Source organism: Carassius gibelio, chromosome A21 (genome assembly GCF_023724105.1).
Source record: "Carassius gibelio isolate Cgi1373 ecotype wild population from Czech Republic chromosome A21, carGib1.2-hapl.c, whole genome shotgun sequence".
In the NCBI taxonomy this organism is placed as follows: Eukaryota; Metazoa; Chordata; class Actinopteri; order Cypriniformes; family Cyprinidae; genus Carassius; species Carassius gibelio.
In genome coordinates, this window is record NC_068391.1 from 15,304,649 (window position 1) to 15,328,674 (window position 24,026).

General features: G+C 40.5%; 1 protein-coding gene and 2 non-coding genes across 3 annotated transcripts; 2 read left to right on the forward strand and 1 right to left on the reverse strand.

The window, feature by feature from the left end:
* The first annotated feature begins 6,534 nt into the window (after positions 1-6,534).
* Positions 6,535-6,606, forward strand: trnaa-cgc (transfer RNA alanine (anticodon CGC)). The gene has a single exon. It is a non-coding gene; the product is annotated as a tRNA-Ala (tRNA).
* A 421-nt stretch (positions 6,607-7,027) lies between these two features.
* On the reverse strand, positions 7,028-7,100 carry trnav-uac (transfer RNA valine (anticodon UAC)). The gene has a single exon. It is a non-coding gene; the product is annotated as a tRNA-Val (tRNA).
* Positions 7,101-7,192: 92 nt separating this feature from the next.
* On the forward strand, positions 7,193-22,338 carry LOC127941647 (beta-galactoside alpha-2,6-sialyltransferase 1-like). The gene is made up of 8 exons (XM_052536954.1): positions 7,193-7,844; positions 10,903-11,109; positions 17,415-17,786; positions 18,087-18,351; positions 20,107-20,204; positions 20,300-20,401; positions 20,932-21,106; positions 21,181-22,338. Exons 1-8 carry the CDS (start codon positions 7,833-7,835, stop codon positions 21,459-21,461), a joined length of 1,512 nt encoding a protein of 503 aa, XP_052392914.1. The 5' UTR covers positions 7,193-7,832; the 3' UTR covers positions 21,462-22,338.
* Positions 22,339-24,026: the final 1,688 nt, after the last annotated feature.

Genomic DNA, 24,026 nt, shown 5'->3' on the forward strand with positions numbered 1-24,026 from the left:
ATTTAACCGACATGTCAAAGAACCAATCCCAGTTTGTTTCATTCATCATCACGTTTCGCGTGTGTATATGAAGAATCTGTTTCTGTTGCTCATGAAAACGTTTCTAAAACGTCTGTGTATTTGACAGATATTTTATTTAATTCACTTCATCTGTGACAAAGTATTTAAACACTTTGTGAGTGTCACACATGGAAGCAAAAGTATCCGGCTTGATATGTCTGTTATCAACTCTGCCCCAGACTGCAAGCGGCTGCTCTCATTGACTACTGTCTGTAGCCGTGCTTCAAGTCGAACACACCTTTTGTTTCCAGACAGAACATTAAAGAACATCTCTCTCCCGATGTCTCTCTCTCACTGTTTAGACATGTTTTGGACCATTGATCATCATCTTCATCCTTAATAAATAAAACTTTTTTTTATGCTTGGGTGTCTGTAAATTTAGTCGAGAGAAAACCCCCACAACTAACTGCAAACTGGCATTCATACCTGTCTCCATTTTGTTTGCAATGCCTCAGCTTCCAACGATCCAAGTCCTGCCCTCTCATTTCAGATGCCGTTCCACTTGGATATCATCACAGCAGAGCAGAAAAGATAATTACAACTTCCATTTTATGGTGACTTTAAGCCTGCGGACCTGTTGCTATGACAGCAACTCCGGGATGAACTTCGAAGCACCAAACAAACCCAGATCATGCCAGATCATCAACAATCAAATCCAGCTAACTGAGTTATCAAAGAATGGGCCCCCTGTTTTGGTGGGGAAATCCTGTGAGCGGACTTCCTGTTAGTGGACAGTGGCATAAAGAAGTGGCTCTGGGAGCTCCTGCATAAACTTTTTATAAAGACTATTAGGGTGTTTTCTACCGACGTGGTGTGTACGGATTTTGATATCAGAGAGCTTCTTCTGATTGTATTAGGTGCCGTTATGCCTCCAAAACCCAGACATAAGGACAACCGGACCACATCGAGAGTGCGGCCTAATGCAGGGGGGCTACATCCCCGGCCCAGCGTGATTTTGTCGGACCACCGCCACATGACAGAGATGGTGTTGACACTGTTAGCACTGTCACAGCATCGAGTATGGCTTCCTCCGCTCTGCTTAAGGAGGCGCTTAACTTGGATAAAGGACCTCTTATTGATCATGCTCATCGATCCTTAAACCCCACGCCCAGACCCGGAGAGCGGCCACGTCCCATAATAGCATGTTTACATTATTAAGCAGATTGTGTCGACATCCTTCAGTGTGCCAGTGGTCATTTCGACATTAAAGACATGGTTTCAATTTAGGAAGCATTTTGCATTTCTTACTCCCACCATATCAAGTCCACTGTTCAAGAATTGTGCATTCAAACCTGCATTTCCTGATTCTATTTTCACTTTATGGCATGATAAGGCTCTGAAATATTTTAAAGATTTTTATAAAGACAGGGTTTTTTGTTCTTTCACAGATCTAACTAGCGAGTTCGGCCTCCCACCTTCACATCTTTTTAGGTATTTTCAAATCAGGAACTATGTAAAATTTTAATTTCCTAATTTTCCACAAATTCCTCCTGAGCAGACATGGGACAGTCTTTTACGATTGAATTTTTCGCAAAGATCTTTAATCTCAGAAAATCTCAGAATAGTTACACTATTCAGTCCTATGATGACCATTTAAACACTAGGACGAAGGAGACATGGGAGAAAGAGTTAGGTCTAGCCTTTGATGTTGACTGGTGGGACTCTGTTTTAAACGGTATTCACAAAACCATTTAAAAACTTTAAACTGTATATTTAATTTTGAACTCAATTCTAGTTCAGCGGTATCTTTAGCCTCTCCTCCTGTTTGCTTTGGTGTGGCATGATGGTCCGTGATAGACAGATTGTTAACAGCTGGTCTATGTGGTAATACTGTGCATCAACCTCAAACATAGCTTTTCATCTGAAAGATGTATGTAGTAAAAACTTTACCTGGCAGTCCAATCTAAAGTTACCCTAGAGAAATGTCGCTTTTCACCAAAGATCCTCAACAACTTCTAAAGCTGTGTAGTTGAGAGTGTCTTGACCAGCTGCATCGCTACGTAGTATGGCTGCACTACTGTAAGGGACTGCAAACGTCTGCAGAGAGTTGTGAAGACTGCTGAGAAGATCATCAGGACTCTACTGCCCTTGTTGCAGGTCACCAGTCCACAGAAGAGACACATCAATCATTAAAGAACCCACCCACCCCCAACACAGACTGTTCCCTCAGGACGGAGGTATAGGGGTGTAAATTGCAGGATTTCTTGATTTAGGAACTCCTTCCTCTTAACTATTAGACTCTTAAACAGGTAGCCAGCTAGTGGACTTATCTATCTCAGAGAACAATCACTTCAAATTGTTTCATCTCATTGAACATTAAAAGAACCCACCCACCCCCAAAACAGACTGTTCACACTACTACCCTCAGAACGGAGATATAGGAGTGTAAATTGCAGGATTTCTTGATTTAGAAAACTCCTTCCTCTTAACTATTAGATTCTTAAACAGGTAGCTAGCTAGTGGACTTATCTATCTCAGAGAACAATCACTTCAAATTGTTTCATCTCATTGAACATTTGTAATGTTATTGCTGCTATTACTACCATTGTATATTTGTCAATATTACCAAAGTCCTTTAAGGCAAGTCGTGCACCATCTTGCCTCCGGGCAGCTATTTCGGTCTAACAAGACCAGGCTCCTATCTAAACCCCCATTCTCATCCCACTCAACCACCATCACAGTGAAGAAATTACACCGATGGATGCATCGTCACCACTCATACCTCAGGTCTTAAAAAATGCGTTTGCTTCACCTAGTCCTAAAACATAACTGATCATCTGGATCCACCCAGTGACTGCTGTGAAGAGAGCAGCTGGCAACTAGGGAAAGACCTAGCGACAGCCTGGAAAGACTGCTGACAGGCGGGAAAGACCCCACCGGGCCTGCCCCAGGTTAGCTCCCTGTGGTAGGAGGGACTTGGCACTATTAGTGTACAGGTCCCACCCATCTCTGGCTACAAAAAGTTCAATGAAGAAAACACCCCCAGAGTCAGCGAGAGCTGGGGAGGATAATGACTCACTGACAGATTACATGGTTATTGACCCAGGAACGAAACAGACAACGAGAATGATGATCATTAAGACACCTGAGATGACAACACCTATACCTAAAAAGTGCTTGCTCTCAGAGCAACAGGGAACTAGCATTGACCGGTACTTCTTACGGAGCAGGTCGAATAAGTCAAGTGAAAGAGTGGGAGACGATTGACACAGACATCAGTAATCTCCTGGGACAATTGAGGGGAACTGCAGTCCGGAAGTTGGAGCGTATGGGAGACCTGATTTACAACTATGGTGCAGAACGCTTTGGGATGGTAGAAAAGAGAAAGAAAACATCACCCACCCAAACAAAGTCCAGGAGACAGCAGGAGATAGAACGGTTAGTCAAGGAGAGAAGGCAGCTGAAAAAACAATGGAGAAAAGCTCCCGAAGAGGAGAAGGAAGGAATCAACCTGCTACAGGCAGAAATTAAGAACCGACTGGCAACCTTGAGGAGAGCTGAGAATCTGAGGAGGCGTAAAAAGAAGGAGCAAGAAAGGTCAAACTTCTTTAAAGATCCCTATAAGTTTGCAAAAAATCTATTCACAAAGGAAAAAAATGGCAAACTCAAAACATCAAAGAAAGATCTGGAAACTTACCTCAAGCAGAGTCTCACTGAAAGCCAGCGTTACGGAAAGACAACTCTTCCACCCGAAATGCCACCGATACATTCCCCAGAACATCAGATGGACATCAGCCCTCCCAGGTTGAGCGAAGTGAAGAGAATTGTACAGCGGGCTAGGGCTGCATCCTCCCCTGGGCCCAATGGAGTCCCATACCGAGTTTATAAGAACCAGATGTATTACGCTTTCTATGGAGGCTGATGAAAGTAGTGTGGAAGAAACAAGCAATTCCAACTGCATGGAGGAATCAGCCTCCTGAACGTCGAAGGCAAAATCTTCTTCAGTGTAGTGGCTCGCAGGCTGACAGCATACCTGGAAAAGAACCACTTCATTGATACTATGGTGCAGAAAGCAGGGATTCCAGGCTTCTCTGGATGCTTAGAGCATTTAAACATGATATGGAATCAAATCCAAACTGCCAAAAATGATGGAAGAGATCTTCATGTTGTGTTCTTGGACCTTGCAAACGCCTTCGGATCAGTTCCTCATAATCTCCTGTGGACTGCATTACACTATTTCAGCGTCCCGGAAGTAATCACCCGCCTTGTTAAATCTTATTTTCAAGACCTACAACTATGCCTGACAACTGATGAGTGTACCACAGCATGGCAACGAGTGGAAATAGGAATAATGGCGGGATGCACCATCTCACCTCTAGCATTCACGATGGCTATGGAGGTCATCATCCGCGCATCTCGGTGGGTAGGAGGAGGTCAGAAGCTCAAATCTGGTCTTCGTCTCCCTCCCATCAGAGCTTACATGGACGATATGACCATCCTCACCACAACCAAGGCTTACAATAGAGCTTACCGTTCCCTGGGAGGCTGCTGTGGAGGAGGCATTTGAGCGCAAGAGCCTTAAGTACACAGAGTTGGCAGCTGATGCTGAGCAACGCGGATGGAAATCCAAGGTCTGCCCAGTGGAAGTCGGGTGCAGAGGCTTCGTGGGCAAGTCAACTATCAAGCTGCTTAAGGAATTGGGAGTGCAAGGTCAAACCCTACGCCGAACCATCAAAGCCCTCTCAGGTGCAGCAGAAGAAGCAAGTCGATGGCTTTGGGTAAAAAGGGGAGACTCCAACTGGGCCCCTAATATTACCTGAGGCATTGAGGGGTTGAAAGCAGAGGGGGGCACACCTGGGACGCCAGGTGCTGCTGATGAGCCCTCTGGAGGTGTCGTGGGCCTATCATTGAAACACCAGAGAAGGAGGGTGCCCACCTGATGACCCCGATGAAGCTAAAACCCCCATTCTCATCCCACTCAACCACCATCACAGTGAAGAAATTACACCGATGGATGCATCATCACCACTCATACCTCAGGTCTTAAAAAATGGGATTGCTTCACCTAGTCCTAAAACATAACTAAATGAATTGGACATAAAAACTGCATATATAGAAACAGCAGTAAAATATGATAAAAATCGCAGAAAAAGTTTTATGACTTTGCTCAGTGGAACCAGACGATAGGCTTAAATGTTTCCTGGCTTGACTGTTAAAAGAAGATGATTGGCTTTCCAGCGGGAGGAGCGGGACATGTGCATACAACCACCATCTTTGCCGTTACGGGTTTTCCTTATAGCTGTATTGAGGATTGAGGAAGTGGCATGTCTCTTATAAATTGTCTCTGGTATTACTCATGTAGCCTCATCTCAATTTGCACATCTGTAACTGTTACTGCTGCTATTGTTATAATGTAATTGGACTCTGTTTGCACATTACTGCACTATTGTTTTTATGCACATACATTTTCACATTCTATATTCCTACTCTATCCTGGCATACATAGTCTATACTACTACTGCAGCATAGATTTTATTATTATGTTTTTTTACATTGTATGTATGTATGTGTGTGTTTAGTTTGTATAGTGTATAGTTTGTGTGTCTGTGAGTAGTTTTACACTGTCTAGGCATTCATTGTGAAATGGAAAGTAAGGCTTTCATTGCTCAGGGAAACTTGTTTTCCTCACTGGCTATATGACAATAAACGCTTTGAATCCTTTGAATCCCTACTTTGCATTCAGTGCATGCTTTTTATCAGTTCATGCATTCTCTTGACATGGATATGGCATTGCATGCATGATCTACTGTTTAACTGTTTAACCTCCTTGCATTTTACTTTTTTGAGTCTATAGATGTTTATAGTTTATATGGGAATGGTAAAGAGATATGAGCGTCAGATCAGGAGACTCTTTCTGGGTTTACACCGGACTGTAATGTGTATTTGAGGATTTACTCACGTTTCACCCTCTAGTTTGCGGCTCAAAGTAGGCCTATAATACATCGTGTGTACACTCACTAAACAAAGAGTGGCAGCTTTTTAGTGGATATGAGCTCTTTGCAAGCGTTCTAGTCTATAATCCATTTAAAAAATTTAACGCCTCTGGAGCAACTAGGGGTTAAGTGTCTTGCTCAGGGACACATTGGTGTCTCACAGTGGATTCGACCCCTGGTCTCCCACCAAAGGCATGTGTCGTAATCACTGCAACAACATGTTACAATGTAAGCACTTAACTAAAATAAGTAACGTTAGGCTATTAATAAAAAATAAAAAAATTACTTGAGAAGGCAGCTTTGTTCCATTTAGTGAGATAATACTAACAGTTAACGTACTCCTCACCTGAAAAAAAAAGCTCTTTGGTAAGTCATCTAACGGTAAAAGGTTTTTATGTAACGGTTTTCCCGGTGAAATGTTCTTTATGTTGCTCTCTGTAAGTGCTACAAACTTGCAGGTAAAGCTAAAAGAAGACACCATGAACAATGTAGCTGTGTTCTCATATTTTTAGGATAAAGATTACATTACTTTGGGTCACGTGGGGATGTAGCTCAGTGGTAGAGCGCATGCTTCGCATGTATGAGGTCCCGGGTTCAACCCCCGGCATCTCCACTTTTTCGGTTATGTATTTTTTTTCTGCTGGTGACTACAATAAAATAATAAACTTTAATATGTAATAACTTAATTTATGAATAATATATGCCGATCATAAGTCAAAATGGTTATTAGATATTGTGTATGTTTCATTTCTTCAAAGCCCATATGGAATAACTTTAGGGCCCCCACAGACCCCTGGTAGAAACCTTATTTTTATGTACGGAAATAAGCTATTTACAGTTAATGGACTGTTCGTACAGTTGAAAAAACTGGAATAAAGTGAGTAAAAACCCACGAATGGCCCTAACACTATCACTTAATGCAGGATACACAAAAAAATTACGATAAACGATTAAAGGAAATAAAATCGTCTGCCAACGGACTAAATGTAAGTAAAACTATTATGCGTTCTAAAATATCATCCTGTTAAAAAGCGTGATTCCACTGGGGCTCGAACCCAGGACCTTCTGCGTGTAAAGCAGACGTGATAACCGCTACACTATGGAACCCACACATAACGTTAAGAACAACGTCACAAATTTAACAATAAGTCGTTCAACTGAATGTAAGACTACATTGAGTGCATGCAGCTGAATGAACGTACGCAAATCACGATTTAACACGGACAACATGTAGGCTGGTATGGAGTCTAATATTTTAACAAAACAATTAATTATGCTGTATTGTGCATGAACGCACGGAATGAAGACGGAGAAAGGGTAACGTTAATTTAATGTTAAAGGCACTAAGAGCGTTACTTTTTTTCTGCATTTAACGGATTCATTTAACCACACAGAGCGGTATGCACTTGTGCCCGTTTGATGTCAGAATCTCAGACATTATCGGCGAAAGTGGCAAAGACTGAGCTGCAGAATCCGCTGCACACACATCTGATGTCGCATGCGATGAAAACGCACAGACAGCCTTCTGCTCGAGACATTCGATTGAGCAATCAACGTAGCAGCTATTTTGCAGTATATAAACATGGCGGTTTACCAACATGCATCAGCGCGTAATGATCATCTATATATAGATGTCAAGTCGTAGAGCATCTCTTCGGAAGGTAAACTGGAAAAAGCCTCATTTGCGATTTAGGTTATTATACTAAATGATTATAGTAAATAGCTTTTTAGTATACAATATAGCTTATCTGCAGGTCTATGCATTAAATATCTAAACTGCCAAGACCGGGAACTGGAGGGAACTGATTGAACTAACCAAGAATAAAGCATCAGAAAAATATGAGATACAAGGTAGGCATGAATTTTATATTTGTCTCATCCACGCAGCATCATTTCTCAATGCATTAATGAAAATGCATTTTTTTTTTAAAAAAAAACACCGAGATAACCTGCACACACATGGCTCACTTTATATATTTATCCTGTTTTTTTTTTTTTTTTACCCCTCTGCGTGTTATGTAAAACAGAATGCGGTTGGATTAATCAGGCTTGTGCATAGTTATTATTATTTTATTTTATATGAGCATTCTTATGTTGCAACCAAACTAATAAAAGCCACATAGTCTGATAGCCTTATTTATGTATTATTTGTAGACTGTTTGTTTGTAGCCATTGCTCTGCCTGTATGTTTAATACGTTGCCCAATTTGTATTTATTTATACTATCAAGGACACAATGGCTTACATAAAGCTTAGGTCATTTCTTGAATAAAAAAGGTAAGATATAATATTTATATATTCAGCTTAATACTTGAACTTAATTAATAATAATAATAATGCAATTACATTTCTTACAGTTGACTGTTGACAAATAGGATGCAGAACAAAATATCCATAAATGCAGTTATGCCCTAAGATTCAAGATATTGAGGCAAAAATGTCATTTTATGAGTTTGTGTTTCATATTAAATCACATGATACGCGATATCGCAGGAGCAGTGAGAGCAATTTCACACAAGTGCTGTTTCTGTCATGAATAGCAAAAGTTATTTTATACAACAGGTCAGTAAATAAGAAGTTAATATTGTGTTATATTTTAAAAACAATGTTGTGTTTTTTTCCCCCCTCAATTCTGCCAACGAAAATGTCACCTATGAAGCCACCGCAGAACTGTGCGTCTTTGAGCAATAGCGGTGTTTAGTTTCTGAATGAATCCTCTTTTTGAACAAATCATGTGAACCAATGATTTTTAGGCCCATTCATAGAGACAGCTGTTGGACCTGTCACAAATGTTTTTCCCACCCTCATGTTGTTTCAAACCTGAATGACTTACTTTCTTTTGCGCACCATAAAATAAGGTATTTTGAAGAATGCTTACAACCAAGCTGTTTTGGTTACCAGTGATTTTTATTGCATGAACAAAAAATACAGAGAAATTAGCCTAAACGTTTGTGTAATAAATTTTATGTTGAGTCATATAAAATATTTATTTCTAAATTTGGAACGTCTATTTATACACTGTAAAACCGAACAGTGAAATTAATTAAATGAATTTAGTTAATTTCACTCAAATAATAATGAAAGTTCATTGGACTTATTTGAAATAAGTTCTATAAACTCAAAATGTTTTTGTAGTACGGTGAACTTAAAATGATTGTGATTGATCCCCATTGTCTCAGACAGGAAATGCTTTACAATAAACTTCCTTTAGCTAACATTACCCAACTGGATTTTCATAATACTACGACATTTGAGTTTATGATTATGAAGGGTGGTTTAAAACGTCCCCTCATAGTTATACTGATTTACAGACCACCCAAGCAGCAAACTGAATTCTTCTCAGAACTCAGTCAATTACTAACATTAACCTGTGCGGTGACGTACCAGGTTATCCTACTTGGTGATTTTAACATCCATGTTGACACTGGCTGCTCTAATCCTGCTGAGTTATTGACTGAGTTTGAAAACCACCGGCGACATCAGCAACCAACGACGACCTGATCAGCTGAGAAAAACAACAGTAGTTGATGACAGACAGATCATAAAAGCTGTAAAAATGAACAACTGTATAACTAAAATACATGTCGGTAAATCACCAACAACCTCCAGAAAGCTGGGTTGATGCTTAGTCAATCTACAGTCCACAGAAGAATTTGACACAGAATTACAGAAGCTACACAGCAAGATGCAAACCTCTGATCAGCACCAAAAATAGAAAGGCAAGATTCTTAACAAATGTGAGCCAGTAGAGTTCTGGAATTGAGTTGATGGACCGATGAGACACAGATTAACCTTTATCTAAGAGATTGGAAAGCAAAAGTGTGGAGAGAACTGCAAATGATCATAAGCATTCAACACAAATACAAATTGCAAACCTGTTCTACATAATGTCTATCTATACTTATTTAATGTACCCAACAATTCATTGCTTGACCATTAAGATCAACTGGATTAAAGGACAGACAACTGTATTAAAACCTAACAGATTTCATTATATATTTAACCTTTCCTTGATTTTGTATCTGGTGTTTTTGTCACGTGACGTTATTGTTATGTCTTGTGATACTGTAACATGATATTAATTAGCTACATATTATAAAACTCTCAGTGATGCTCTTTTATATCCTGATGAAAACTGCTTAGATGTTATGTAGTGGTTTTCTTTTTGTAAGGTTAAAAGCCATGATTTCATAGACTTTTTATACAGTATATTATATCCTACTTTGAATGCCATGGACTACCATTTTTGCATTGAGCTGACTATCCCTTAAAGAGCACCAGTTGGTATTTACTGTTAAGGTTTCCTCACACATCTTGTTTGTATATTAGGTTTTGATTACTGCTGTAAAATAATGTTCTGTGTAACTACTTTTTTAACATCCCCTTTAACCAGGGAATAATTATTCAAATTATATTATATTTTTTGTAAAAGTACTTTACTTTAAATTGTCTTTTTTAGGCCAACCCCAATGGAACTACCTCAATTTATTAAACTAATTTGTCCGTTCCCTTTAAGTCCTTGGCTGCAAGAGAATCTAGAGATTACAAACATACTCCAGACAGCTGAACTACATTACTGAACTCTGCTAGCTTAAATGTAGGGCAATTGAAGGCACTTATTACAGCATTTTACATATTTAACACAAAAGTTTAACATATCAAAATAACATCAAAAGCATCCTACAATATAATTCAGAAATTCTCTAGTGTATTAAACATCTTTCCTTAACATTAATTTAATTTCTAACCTGACCTTAACAGGACTTGAAAGTAAATATTTGACCATTTCAAACTATTTTCTACTGTCTTCAATTCAACTTAATCCATACATATGCTTCTATGTATCCACAAACTCCTTTCGCAGAGGGAATCCTTTAATTTGCTAATATTGTCTGTGTTTCATTATCCAGATCCCAGGGGCTGCCATGGATCGTGTTAGCCTACTTTGGCGGTTGAGACGTCGGGCCCGTCGAGGGGCCCTGTGCATGGCACTGTTCTGTATGACTATGGCTCTCCTGTACACTTTTTGCGCTGAAAACAGCATACCTGTCACAGATGCTATTTTTGGGGTTAAGGCGAGAACTCGAGCTCAGCCAAGAACGCACACAATTGTTAAGGTATGTCGAGATTCCTTTCCTCACATGGCCTTCTGCTCCATTGAATCTGATCATTAGAGTGCTGTAGGAATGAGTCCTAAAGCCCGAAAATAAGGTTCCCTATCGAATAGTCTCCCATTGCATTAAAAGGCTATGGGGAAACACCAGTTTACACTGTTACTAAAGCCTGATTTGTTTACGCTTGTGTAGCTGCACAATCCAATAGCGCTCTAGCCTGCCAGAAGGGGAGGAGCCGACTGCTAAATAAGTTGGCTCAGAGGATGCTGAAAAGTGGCCATGTTCCAGTAAAAAGCCAGAATCCCCACTTCTGAAGCAAACAACATGATCAAGTGTGGACAGCAAGATGACCTGCATTCTAAGGCTATGGAGGATCTCGACCTGGCTTGGTCGGCTTTGGAAGAGCCTGCCCATGGCCTTCTAAACAAGTGGAACATGAAGGGGCACCATCAGCGATGCTCCCACTATTGGTCTGCTCCGTTGCTGCCAGCAGTTCATGAAAACCTCATTAGGACATGGAGCGTTAATACTCGGCCCGTTAATCCCTCTGCTTCCACCGCTCTCACCATTGTTGACGGTCCTGAAGTAAAAGGCTATAGCAAGCTCCCCCTTCTGAAAGAGGCAGTCGCTGTTCATTGGTCACCTCCATCAGCCCTGGGGATGAAAGTCCATGCAGCGCATCCATCCAAGCCCTGTAGGACTACATCAGCCTTGGCAAGAAGGGCTTATTTAGCGGCTGGCCAGGCTGGCTCAGCTTTGCATACCATGGTGGCACTCCAGGTGTTTCAGGACAAACGTCTCTGCTCCATGGATAAGTCTGGCCAAGATTCTGATGCCCAATCCGACCAGCAGCCTGCAAACCTAAACATCTCGCCTGATTGAATGGGACTGACCCAATGGGACTGACCAACGGAAGGAATGTGGTCACAAGAGACGCCTCCAACTTGTATTGGGGAGCTTTGTACAAGGGCAGACCATCATTAATAGTAATAGTGTAGTGTGGCACCGATACAGGATGGCTGCCTCCGTGACGTGCTCCGCATATGTTTTTGTTAGTTTGTCCTGTCTTTAGTTATATTCCTGCCATCAGTTTCACCAGGGATGAACTGCTGAACATTCGGCAGAACACACCACAAGATTTTTTACCGGATTTAAATTATTCAGACGTTTTACTGAACGTTGTTATCGGAGGAGCGGCGGCGCTGATCAAGCGCTTCAGGACGCGCAGACGGGGGAAGCAAGCGGGAGCGCTCGTCAGACTCAGGAAGCGCGGATTTCGAACGCCGTTGCCTCGCATCCATCTGGCAAATCTCCGCTCTCTACCCAACAAAACGGACGAACTCCTCCTGCTTTCTCGGACAAATAAGGATTTCACACACTCTGCTGCTCTGTGTTTCACGGAAACCTGGCTGAATGACACCATACCGGACAGCGCACTCCATCTGCCGGACTTTCAGCTGTTTAGAGCGGATTGCGACGCAGAATCAACGGGGAAATCGCGTGGCGGCGGGACATGCTTTTACATCAATGAACGGTGGTGTACAGATGTAACTGTGTTAAAGAAGACGTGCTGCTCAAACCTTGAAACACTCTTCATTAACTGCAAGCCATTCTATTCGCTGCGGGAGTTTCACTCGTTCATCCTGGTCAGTGTTTACATTCCTCCGCAAGCGCATGTGAGCTCAGCTTTACAGAAACTCGCTGATCAGATCACAGAGACAGAACAACAACACCCGGACTCTGTTTTAATAATTCTCGGGGACTTTAATAAAGCCAATCTCTCCCGTGAACTGCCAAAATACAGACAGCATGTTACATGTCCCACAAGAGACAGTAATATATTGGATCACTGTTACACCACAATAAAGGATGCATTTCACTCTGTTCCACGAGCAGCTTTGGGACGTTCTGATCACCTTCTGGTTCATCTTATACAGTCCTACAGGCAGAAGCTAAAATCAGCTAAACCTGTATCAAGGACTGTAAAAAGATGGTCTAATGAAGCAGAGCAGGATTTACAATCTTGTTTTTAACATCACTGATTGGAGTGTTTTTGAAGCTGCTGCCACCAATCTGGATGAACTCACAGAGACCGTAACATCATATATCAGTTTCTGTGAGGATATGTGTATTCCTACAAAGACTCAACTAATTTACAATAATGACAAACCGTGGTTCACTGCAAAACTCAGACAGCTCCGTCAGGCCAAAGAAGATCCTTACGTGAAGGGGGACAATGTCTTGTATAAACAGGCTAAATACACACTGGAAAAAGAGATCAAAGTGGCAAAGAGGAACTATTCTGAAAAAATAAGGACTCAATTCACTTCCAACGACTCAGCATCAGTGTGGAAAAGTCTAAAGAAGATCACCAATTACAAGACACCACCCCCCAGCACTGTGGAGAATCAACGACTGGCAGACGATCTGAATGAGTTTTACTGCAGGTTTGAAAGAACACCCATCACCTGCCCTGAACGCCTCCCCACACAACCATTCACACCATTCACAACTCCTGCACCCAGCCCTGAATGCCTCTCCAAACAAACGTTCACACCATCAACAGCTCCTGCAACCCATCCTGAACACCTCTCCAATCAAGCACTCTCACCATTCACACCTCCTGCATCCCCCCTCTCCCCCACACCTGCAATTCAGATCAGCGAGGATGCGGTGCGCCAGGTCTTCTGGAAGCAGAAAAGGAAAAAAGCACCGGGCCCAGATTGTGTTACACCAGCCTGTCTAAAATCCTGTGCTGACCACCTGGCCCCATCTTCACACGGATTTTCAACAGATCGCTGGAGCTGTGCGAAGTCCCTTCATGTTTCAAACGCTCCACCATCATCCCCATCCCTAAGAAAACCAAAATTACAGGACTAAATGACTACAGGCCTGTGGCTCTAACGTCTGTAGTCATGAAGTAATTTGAGAAACTGGTGCTGGCCCACCTGAAGGACATCACTGGGCCCTTACTGGATCCTCTTCAGTTTGCCTACAGAGCAAACAGGTCTGTGGACGATGCAGTAAACATCGGACTGCATTATGTTCTGCAACACCTAGACAGACCGGGGACTTATGTGAGGATCCTGTTTGTGGACTTCAGCTCGGCCTTCAACACGATCATCCCAAACCTCCTCCTGCCCAAACTAAATCAGCTCTCCATGCCCACCTCCATCTGCCAGTGGATCAACAGCTTCCTGACAGACAGGCAGCAGCTAGTGAGGTTGGGAAAATACACATCCAGCACCCGTACAACCAGCACCGGAGCTCCCCAGGGCTGTGTTCTCTCCCCACTGCTCTTCTCCCTGTACACTAATGATTGCACATCTAAGGACCCCTCTGTCAAGCTCCTGAAGTTTGCAGACGACACCACACTCATCGGCCTCATTCAGGACGGTGACGAGTCTGCTTACAGACAGGAGGTAAAAGAGCTGGCTGTCTGGTGCACTCTCAACAACCTGGAGCTTAACACGCTCAAAACAGTGGAGATGATCGTGGACTTCAGGAGAAACCCCCCTGCACTCCCCCCACTCACCATCATGAACAGCACTGTGACTGCAGTGGAGTCATTCAGGTTCCTGGGCACCACTATCTCTCAGGACCTGAAGTGGGACATTCACATTGACTCCATTGTGAAAAAGGCCCAGCAGAGGTTGTACTTCCTTCGCCAGCTGAGAAAGTTTAACCTGCCACAGGAGCTGCTGAAACAGTTCTACTCCACCATCATTGAATCCATCCTCTGCACTTCAGTAACTGTCTGGTTCAGCTCAGCTTCTAAATCTGACCTCAGAAGACTACAGAGGGTAGTCCGAACTGCTGAGCGAATCATCGGTACAACCCTCCCTTCTATTCAAGAACTGTACTTATCCAGAGTGAGAAAAAGGGCTGTTAAAATCACTCTGGACCCCTCACATCCAGCACACTCCCTCTTTGAACTGTTGCCATCTGGTCGACGCTACAGAGGACTGAGCACTAGAACGACCAGACACAGGACCAGTTTCTTCCCCCAGGCAATCCATCTTATGAACAGCTGATAATAACTGCGAACACACTACACTTTATATTTATATACACATACACTTATTTATCTAACACACATACTTAGTATACACTCAAATTTTGTACATAATACACATGTACATACATAACTGCATTTTGTAATATACCTGCCTACAATTGTCAATTTGTATATTGTGATTCACTATCTACTTATTTGTATTTTTTATTCTTTTATTATGTGTTTTATGTTCTGTCGCTGTCATTTTGTTGTACTGTGGAGCTTCTGTCACGAAAACAAATTCCTCGTATGTGTAAACATACCTGGCAATAAAGCTCATTCTCATTCTCTTCCTCATTCTCATTCTCATTCTCATTAAGCTCCTGGTCAAACCTGGAGCAGCGGTTGCACATCAACTGACTTGAAATAATGGCAGTTTTTCTGGCCCTCAAAACTTCCTGGCAGCCTTAAAGGGGCACCACATCTTGACATTAATCAACAAGGCGGTCTCAGATCATGCTTTGTTTACAGGTTGACTTGACGCTTCCTGTTATGGGAACAAGGCAAACTCGTCTCAATAAGAGAGCGCGGGCAGACTGAACCAGGTGGCAAATATGCTGTCCAGAGACAATGCATCTCCAGGAGAATGGAGACTACATCCTCAAATGATTCAAATGATTTGGTCTGTCTTCGGGAGGGCAGAGGTGGACCACTTAACCTCAGAAGACAACTCTCACTGCCCAATTTATTTCTTGAGACAGCAAGACAGCAAGCTATTGGCCAGCACTCGCCAGTGTGGAAAAGGTCAAGTTATGTAGTACTCAGCCTAATGGCTTGGGTCTCATTATGTACTCATGCTTTTACGAGTACTCCGTAAGAGTGCTGCGGGGCTTGGCTTGCAGAGTGGCTGTGTTCTGCATTTGCGTAGCAAGGCGCTATTGGATGCATTCCCCATAGCATGTTAACGCAACAGGAAAGACCGTTTCATAGTGAATGATCTGGTTACTTGCGTAACCTCAACCTTGATTCCCTAAGATAAGACAAGCTTTGGTTAAGACAAGCTCAAATTTTTATGTTTTAATTCTTCAATAAACATCAACAAAACATTTGTTTTGTTTTAAAAACATTATTTGTGATTGATTAAGCTTTAATGTGTATTAAAAAGGCAGATACTAACTAGTGGTCAAACAATATTGTTTTTTTTTTTTGACTGCCGATGCCGCTACTGATATCTTGGAAAGGGGGGGGGGGGTAGCCAATATAAAGCCAGGTTTGTGAAATGTTCATTTGTCATTCAAAGATTTGTTTAAATTATATAAATGCGTATTTGCTCAATGCTAACAACAAACGAGAAAGTATTACAATGTTTGTCTTTCTATTACTAATAATACATAAGCAATCGTTATAAAACTTTCTGTGTATATTAATTTGTTTGTTTAACCATTCTATCGGATTATTAGACAGACTTCTATCCATATTAGGCAGAATTGTTAAATCAATCAATCAATCAATCACCTTTATTTATATAGTGCTTTAAACAAAATACATTGCGCCAAAGCACTGAACAACATTCATTTGGAAAACAGTGTCTCAATAATGCAAAATGATAGTTAAAGGCAGTTCATCATTGAATTCAGTTATGTCATCTCTGTTCAGTTTAAATAGTGTCTGTTTTAATTTGCAATCAAGTCAATGATATCGCTGTAGATGAAGTGACAGGCGCTACCTTTCTCAGTGACTTCAAAATAAAAGTCCTGCCTCAAACACATTGGCCATGCAGAAAAACTTAACGGCCTTGGCATTATATCGGTTGACCACTAATGCTAACAAGTGGCTAAATGGGTTACAGAGGTTTTCGGGGATAATAAATTGAACAGGTAAACTAATTTACTTTTTTGTGCTTTTGTAAAATATTATGAATCAAACTTTCCAAATTGTAGATTTGTAATAAATATTGAAAGAGCTGTCGAAAGCTTAATGTTGGCTGAAGTCATTTGACTGTGGTGTATTTTGTTTATTGCTACTGTTAGGTTATAACTCCTGGATATTGATAAACACTGTTTATTTATGAAGATTATCCAGATGAACAAAATGTGTAAGAATCAAACTTGATGGTTCTTACACATTATGAGAGCTTATTTTCTGCTGTAATCCAAAAGACAGTGGAAAAACACCTATTTGCTTTTTATTGAGGGAACTAGAGTGATGGTAACTTCTGGGTTGGCCTACAAAATTACATCATTCCTGCAACACCCTGTGTAGTCAAAAGTATAAATGCATCCTTACTAAAAGTGACACTGATCTATTGAAGGTATTGCGGGGAACAGGAGGGTCGAAACCCATGTACACTGACCCTCAAAAGCTTCCAGGTATCATTCCTGGAGATCCTCAAAAGCCCATTCCCATCCTGTCATCTTCTAACTACTCGATGGAGAGCAGTACTAAGGACCACAATCTCAGCAGCAAACAAAGAAAACATGGGCTATTTTACTGGCTGCTGGCACAACCACTGAGACGTGCTTTAGAGACTTTTTTTGGAGGCCGACGGAGAGGAGATGTGGGCGCCACAAGTGGGGACGCTGTTGTTTTTGGGCCTAATGGAGCACTGGGAGAGGTCTGGAATGAAGAGATGTCAAGTAGCATGCTGGGAAAAAGGTTGAGGAAGGTGGTACAGAACTATCAGGTGAGGGAAACTCAAAATCATCTAAAAGCCTTAACATGAAAACACAGTAAAAAAAAAACATCAATGATTGCAACTGCTGATTACCAGGGCATGTCAAGTCTCTTCAGTTAGTATTAGGTAGCGTTTTGTATTTTTACACATGCAAGCAAGCTTCATCCTTAGAGGATCATGTAAAATTGTACACAATCCTCTGAGGATGAAGATAAACTACACATGTAAAAAAAACAAGACCATGTATTAATTGCAACAAATGAAATGTTATTATCTATCTATCATAGTCTCTTTTGGTTTTTATTTTAGGCAATGAATAAATATGGCGTTCGCTACCCTGGACCTGAGAGTGCCGCACGTCATTCTAAACTTAGTGGCCCTGAACTTCTTTGTCAAATCAAGGAGATGGTTCAGATTGCAACTTTAACACCAGATATGAAGCCATTTTCTGGGTTGCCCTTGGCCTCCCAGTTACCTCCACGCCAAATAACTGCTGATATTGGCCCATTCAAGACCTGCGCAGTGGTATCGTCTGCAGGTTCTCTCAAAAACTCTGGATTAGGAAAGGAAATAGGTAATAACTAAATTCATAACATAATCTGGACCTATTTCTTTGATCTGAAATGTAATGAGAATATATCTATATAAACATTATATATATATATATAAATATATAACATACACACACACTCACAGTATAAAAGATAAACATAAAATTCAAGAGAAAGATATAAAACCAAAGTATCAAAAGTTGGAAAAAGGATTACCCCCCTCCAAAAAAATTACTTTTAAACTCAGTCAGGTAGCTAATCACCTTCTCAGTGGCACACAAATCCCTTTGACTTTCAACTGTGATCAGTTGTGTTCATTTTGATTAGCCAAGCATGAAAAGAGCTCTCCTTGAACATTTCAGTCCTTTGTAGTTCAACTGAAGCAAACAATCAACTATGGGTGGCAAAGCAGTCAAAATTTCTCTGGGATAAAGTTGTGGACAAGTGACAACAATATCACAAATTCTCCACAAATGTGTCTTTTATGGGAGGGTTGCAAGAAAAAGCGCTCCTCAAGAAAGGCCACAACACCAAATTATATTTCTGGCGGAAAATTTAACCATCCAAATAACACCATTGCTACAGTAAAGCATGGAGGTGGTAATATCCTGTTATGGGTGTGTTTCTCTGCAGCAGAGACTGGAGCACTTGACAGGATATAAGGAAAAATGCATAGGGCAAAATAACATCAAATTCTTGAGGAAAATCTGCTGCCCTCTGCCACACAGCAAAATTGACCACACAGTGGTTGAAGGAAAAAAAGGCGAATATCCTTGCATGGCCTAGTCAGATCCCAGACTTAAACCCCATTGAAAATCTACAGAATGACTTGAGCTCTACAGTCCACAAATGGTCACCATCAAATTTAACTGACCTTGAGCAGTTCTGCAAGTAAGAGTGGGTGAATATTGCATGTCCAAAGTAAGTAGAGACATATCCCAACAGACTAAAGGCTGCAATTAAAGCAAAAGGTGGTTCTACAAAATACTGATGCAAGGGGGTGAACCTTTGTCCAACTCAGTGATTATGTTGGTGATATAATATCTTTCACTTGGATGTTATACGATGCACCAAGTAAATACAGCTGGATAAAACCAAATGTTTCTCTGTATTCATTTCAGGCTGCAAAGCAAAAAAGTGGGTTCTTTTTTTTATACCCACTATATGTTTGTATATATATATATATATATATATATATATATATATAGAATTCAAAACAAAAAAGCCAGCCAGGGGTGTTATGATAATGTATGCTGTGTGAAGGTCTGTCAACTAGGCTTTGATAGATAGTGCTGCCTGACGGTGATATCGTGTTAAGCTGCAAACACCGGTCATGCCACAGTCACGTACTGTATATGCACTGCAGACGGAGTACGTGTGAACTTTCGGCAATAGATATATTTCAACACCTGAGGCACCGCTACAGTGAGATTTATGACCAATGCATGAAAAAATAAAAAAATAAACCCTGGACAAGGGTTTTATTTTATTTATAAATTTTTTCCATATGTCTAGACATTTTGTTTGACATCTTTACTGTGTGATAATTTTAACTTATGTCTGTTCTAAAGACGTTAAAAACTTTTTGATAAAGCTCTCTAAATTGGTTTTCTTTTGGAAATATGTTTCAAATTTATACTTTATGCATTTATGACTGTAAAGCATGTCTGTGTGTGTCAAAATCGTGATTAAAATCGAAATAGCAAAATTGCTCCATTTCGCATAGCCCTACTACCAATAATATCTGATTATTACTAAAAAAAGTTCCTGAATTCCAGATGCACATGATGCAGTGATGCGGTTCAATGCTGCACCAACAACAGGCTTTGAGAAAGATGTGGGCTCTAAAACAACAGTGCGTCTGATCAATTCCCAGGTAGTTTGTTTGAGGCAATAACATAAATTTGTTGAAAAGTTAAAATAACATGACGTAACAAGGTCCTAAAAACATAATGTCTGTTTATTACATAGGTTATGGCATCAGAAGATCACCATTTCCTCTCCAGTTCTTTGTATAGTGCTGGGATTTTAGTGAGCTGGGATCCAGGCCCTTATTCCTCTGATCTACAAGAGGTAAATTTTCCACTTTCTAGCATTTGGCACATTCACAAACATTCTAAATTTCCATCCTTTTTAGCAAGTTTCAACAAAAAAGGCCTAGTCTTAGCTTTAGTAAGGTTCCTGTACTACCAGAACCAAGTTTTAGTTTTAGTTATTTTACACCATCAGGTTAAAATAAATGAAAATTAGAAATGTTGCCTCGTTAAGTAGCTGAAATAAAATACGTTTTTATATTTTATTTTAGTTCAGTTAACATTTACAGTATCTCAAGTAGTGAAAATGTTTTTAGTTTTAGTTAAAGGATAACCCTAATTGTAATATATAATAACTATAACTTAATTTCTTTAACTTTATTAAAAACGGTTTCATGTTGAGTAAAATAAATTTTGTAATTATTTTGAAATGTGAAACTTAAAAAAAAATGCAGTAGTAATAATTCATAGTTATAATATACACAATAACTGGGGTTTTGTAAACATTCCAGATTTCATAAATTCAATTTGATTCCGGTTATGCATTCCTCCTTTTATTTTTCCTTTCAGTGGTTCAACAAGACGGATTACCCTATATTTAAACAGTATCAGCGATATCGGCGCTTACACCCTCAACAGCCATTTTATATTCTGCACCCCCGCATGGAATGGCAGCTGTGGCAGCGAATACAAGACAATATGGTGGAGACCATACAAAAAAACCCACCCTCATCAGGCTTGTTGGGTAAGTTATACTGAGGAAAATCTAACCACAAATGGTAAAAAAAAGAGCTATATTTCATCCTTCTATCTCCACAGGCACAGTTTTAATGATGTCCCTGTGTGAAGTGGTACATGTGTACGAGTTCCTGCCTTCGCGACGGAAAACCGAGCTGTGCCACTACTACCAGCGCTTCAGTGATGCAGCCTGCACCCTAGGTGCCTACCACCCTTTACTTTATGAGAAGAACCTGGTAAAGAGGATGAACAAGGGGTCTAACCGTGACATCTACACACATGGCAGGGTCATGCTCCCTGGGTTCACGACCTTTAACTGCACCAATAGTTCCACATCCAGCACTCTGTCAAAGACAATCTGAAGGTAAACTGATTTTCTTGGTACACTTTCAGAATGTAACAGTAACGCACATGTTTTAGTCTACAACTGTAACAAGTTCAGTCTGGTCTCTGAGTGAGATCAGGATTTGTTTCACTGGTGGAAAACGAAACGAACACCCTAACCACTATCGGTTGCTTACTGAAGGGAATCTAAATTCACATGGACACAAAATATTGTGTACAACTACCTACCATTATTCCTTAACTGATCCCATAGTGGTAAATTCATACTGTTTGCTGTTAACAGAAAAAAGATCTCAATACCACTTATCTGCCTCTCAATCGCAACTGATGCTTCCATAATTGTGCAGGTTTTAAATTTATGCAACGCAATCCTAACACATCATTCATGCAATATTGTTAATGATTTGCCAGCAAACAAATGCCATAAGCAAAATAATGCTTTAAACGTTTGTATTTTATGAAAGCGGTATTTCAACACTTAGAGATCTGTATGCATTAAGTATTTACACTGTGACACCTTTCCTCTCTATAATCAGTTGTAGGGCAGTGGAGAATGTCCTCGCATGCTTTACTGAAATTGCACTGCATCATACCTTTGGTAAACCTGTATTTAGTTGTATTTATAAACTTGGTGAGAAGGTAACACAGAATATGCATGTTTGTCCTGTTTTATAGAAATATGAACTTAATTTAAGCCCTTAAAACATGAAAGCAGATATACTAAGCTTTTTAGGGGTATTATTTCTTCAGTGTATTGATCCAGGATGCATTAATGTATCACATCCATTTTATTTAGTGGAACGCGGGCACAAGGTAACTAGAGCTGTGGCAAAAATCGAATGCGATTTTCATGCACATCTCATCAGTAAAGACGCTCCTGTAATTAGAGGTATTAACTCCAGCACGTGTGTTCAGATCAGGGTTGCCAGGTTTTCACAACAAATCCTGCCCTGTTGCTTCTCAAAACTAGTCCAAAACTAATGGCTATTCCAGGAGGTTCCCAGATTAAAAAAAAATGCTTCCCGTGGTTAAAATATACAGGTTTTTTTTGGCATGGTTTTCTTGTAAAAAAAATAGCATTTTAGGGGTTAAATATCACCTTATTGGTATTGGGGTTGCTTCGAACCGCGGACATGAAAAACTACCGCAGACTTGGCAACACTGGTTCAGGTGGAGTGGCAGTTACTACACAGAGCCGTAGTCTACCGACAACTAACACAAAATCGCTTTCAAAATCGACAAAGAATCGCCACCAATTTTAAAATCAATTTTGTGTAGATCGTCAGTGAATTATGGCTCTGTGTAGTAAATGCCAACCAATGTTGCCAAGTCTGTGGTTGTTTTTCATGTCCGCGGGTCAAAGCGACAATACCAATAACGTGATATTTAGACCATAAAATGCGAATTTTACCAAGGCAACCATGCCATAAAACTTACATTTTAACCCTGGAAAGCAATTTTTTTATCGGGGAACCTCCTGGAAACACGATTTCGGACTTGTTTCGAGAAGCAGCTGGGCAGGATTTGTTGTGAAAACCTGGCAACCCTGATCTGAACACACATGCTGGAGTTAATACTTCTAATTACAGGAGCGTCTTTACTGATGAGATGTGCATGAAAATCACAGCCCTAAAAGTAACGCTGGGTTAGTTGTAATACACTTGGTTTAAATATTTCCACACATGCTAGCATAACAAAATTAACAGTATTTACCAGTTACCATATCAACATCATACAGAGAAAAAAGTGTGCTAACATTCAAAAGACTTTCGAAGATATAACAGCATTTATTTTTAACATATTAAAATTTAATTTCTGGCTTAATTAAATTTTTTTTATCTTAGTTTTTATTATTCATTTAAAATAAGACGACTCCTTTAATTTTAATCTTCAATCTGTTATTTATCAGTTTAGATCTTTTTTAATGCTTCAATAACTAGCAGAAGACAATAACCTGTTTTAAATTCCATTTGTGCAGATGGGGTACTTTGTAATGCTGTGTTCACACCAAACGCGAATAGAGCGTCTGGCGCGAATGATTTCAATGTTAAGTCAATGCAAAGGCCCGTTTACGCGCATCTGGAGGTCTCGCGGCGCAAATGGGGCGTTATGCTGTGTTCACACCAAATGCAAATAGAGCGTCTGGCGCGAATGATTTCAATGTTAAGTCAATGCAAAGGCACGTTTACGCGCGTCTGGAGGTCTCGCGGCGCGAATGAGGCGGTAAGCGCGGCGCGGAAGACGCGAATTCGCCTCATACGCGCGAATGGTGCTTTTCGTGCATTTAGCGTTTGACGCGAATTCGCGTCTGCCGCCCGAGTTGAAAAATTTGAACTTTGGCGTCAATTCGCGCCTGCTAGAAGTCACTCATTCAACAGTATGTTCCTGCAGCCTCGGGTTGTGCAGGAATACCCTTCTCCACTCATTCAACAAGGAGGAACGACTGATGTTTTCAGTGAGCAGTCAACCGGAGCTATATGACAAAAGTTCATATTTCTATAAAGACAGGAATAAAAAGGATCTATATATATAAAAAACATATTAATAGATAAATTGAATAAAGGCCAAAGAAAAGAAACGGT

Bases quoted from the DNA above. Each gene is read 5' to 3' on its own strand.
- LOC127941647 (XM_052536954.1), top strand. The intron at 11,110-17,414 runs GTATGTCGAGAT...GATCTATTGAAG, and splicing joins GAACGCACACAATTGTTAAG to GTATTGCGGGGAACAGGAGG. The intron at 18,352-20,106 runs GTAATAACTAAA...CCTGAATTCCAG, and splicing joins TGGATTAGGAAAGGAAATAG to ATGCACATGATGCAGTGATG.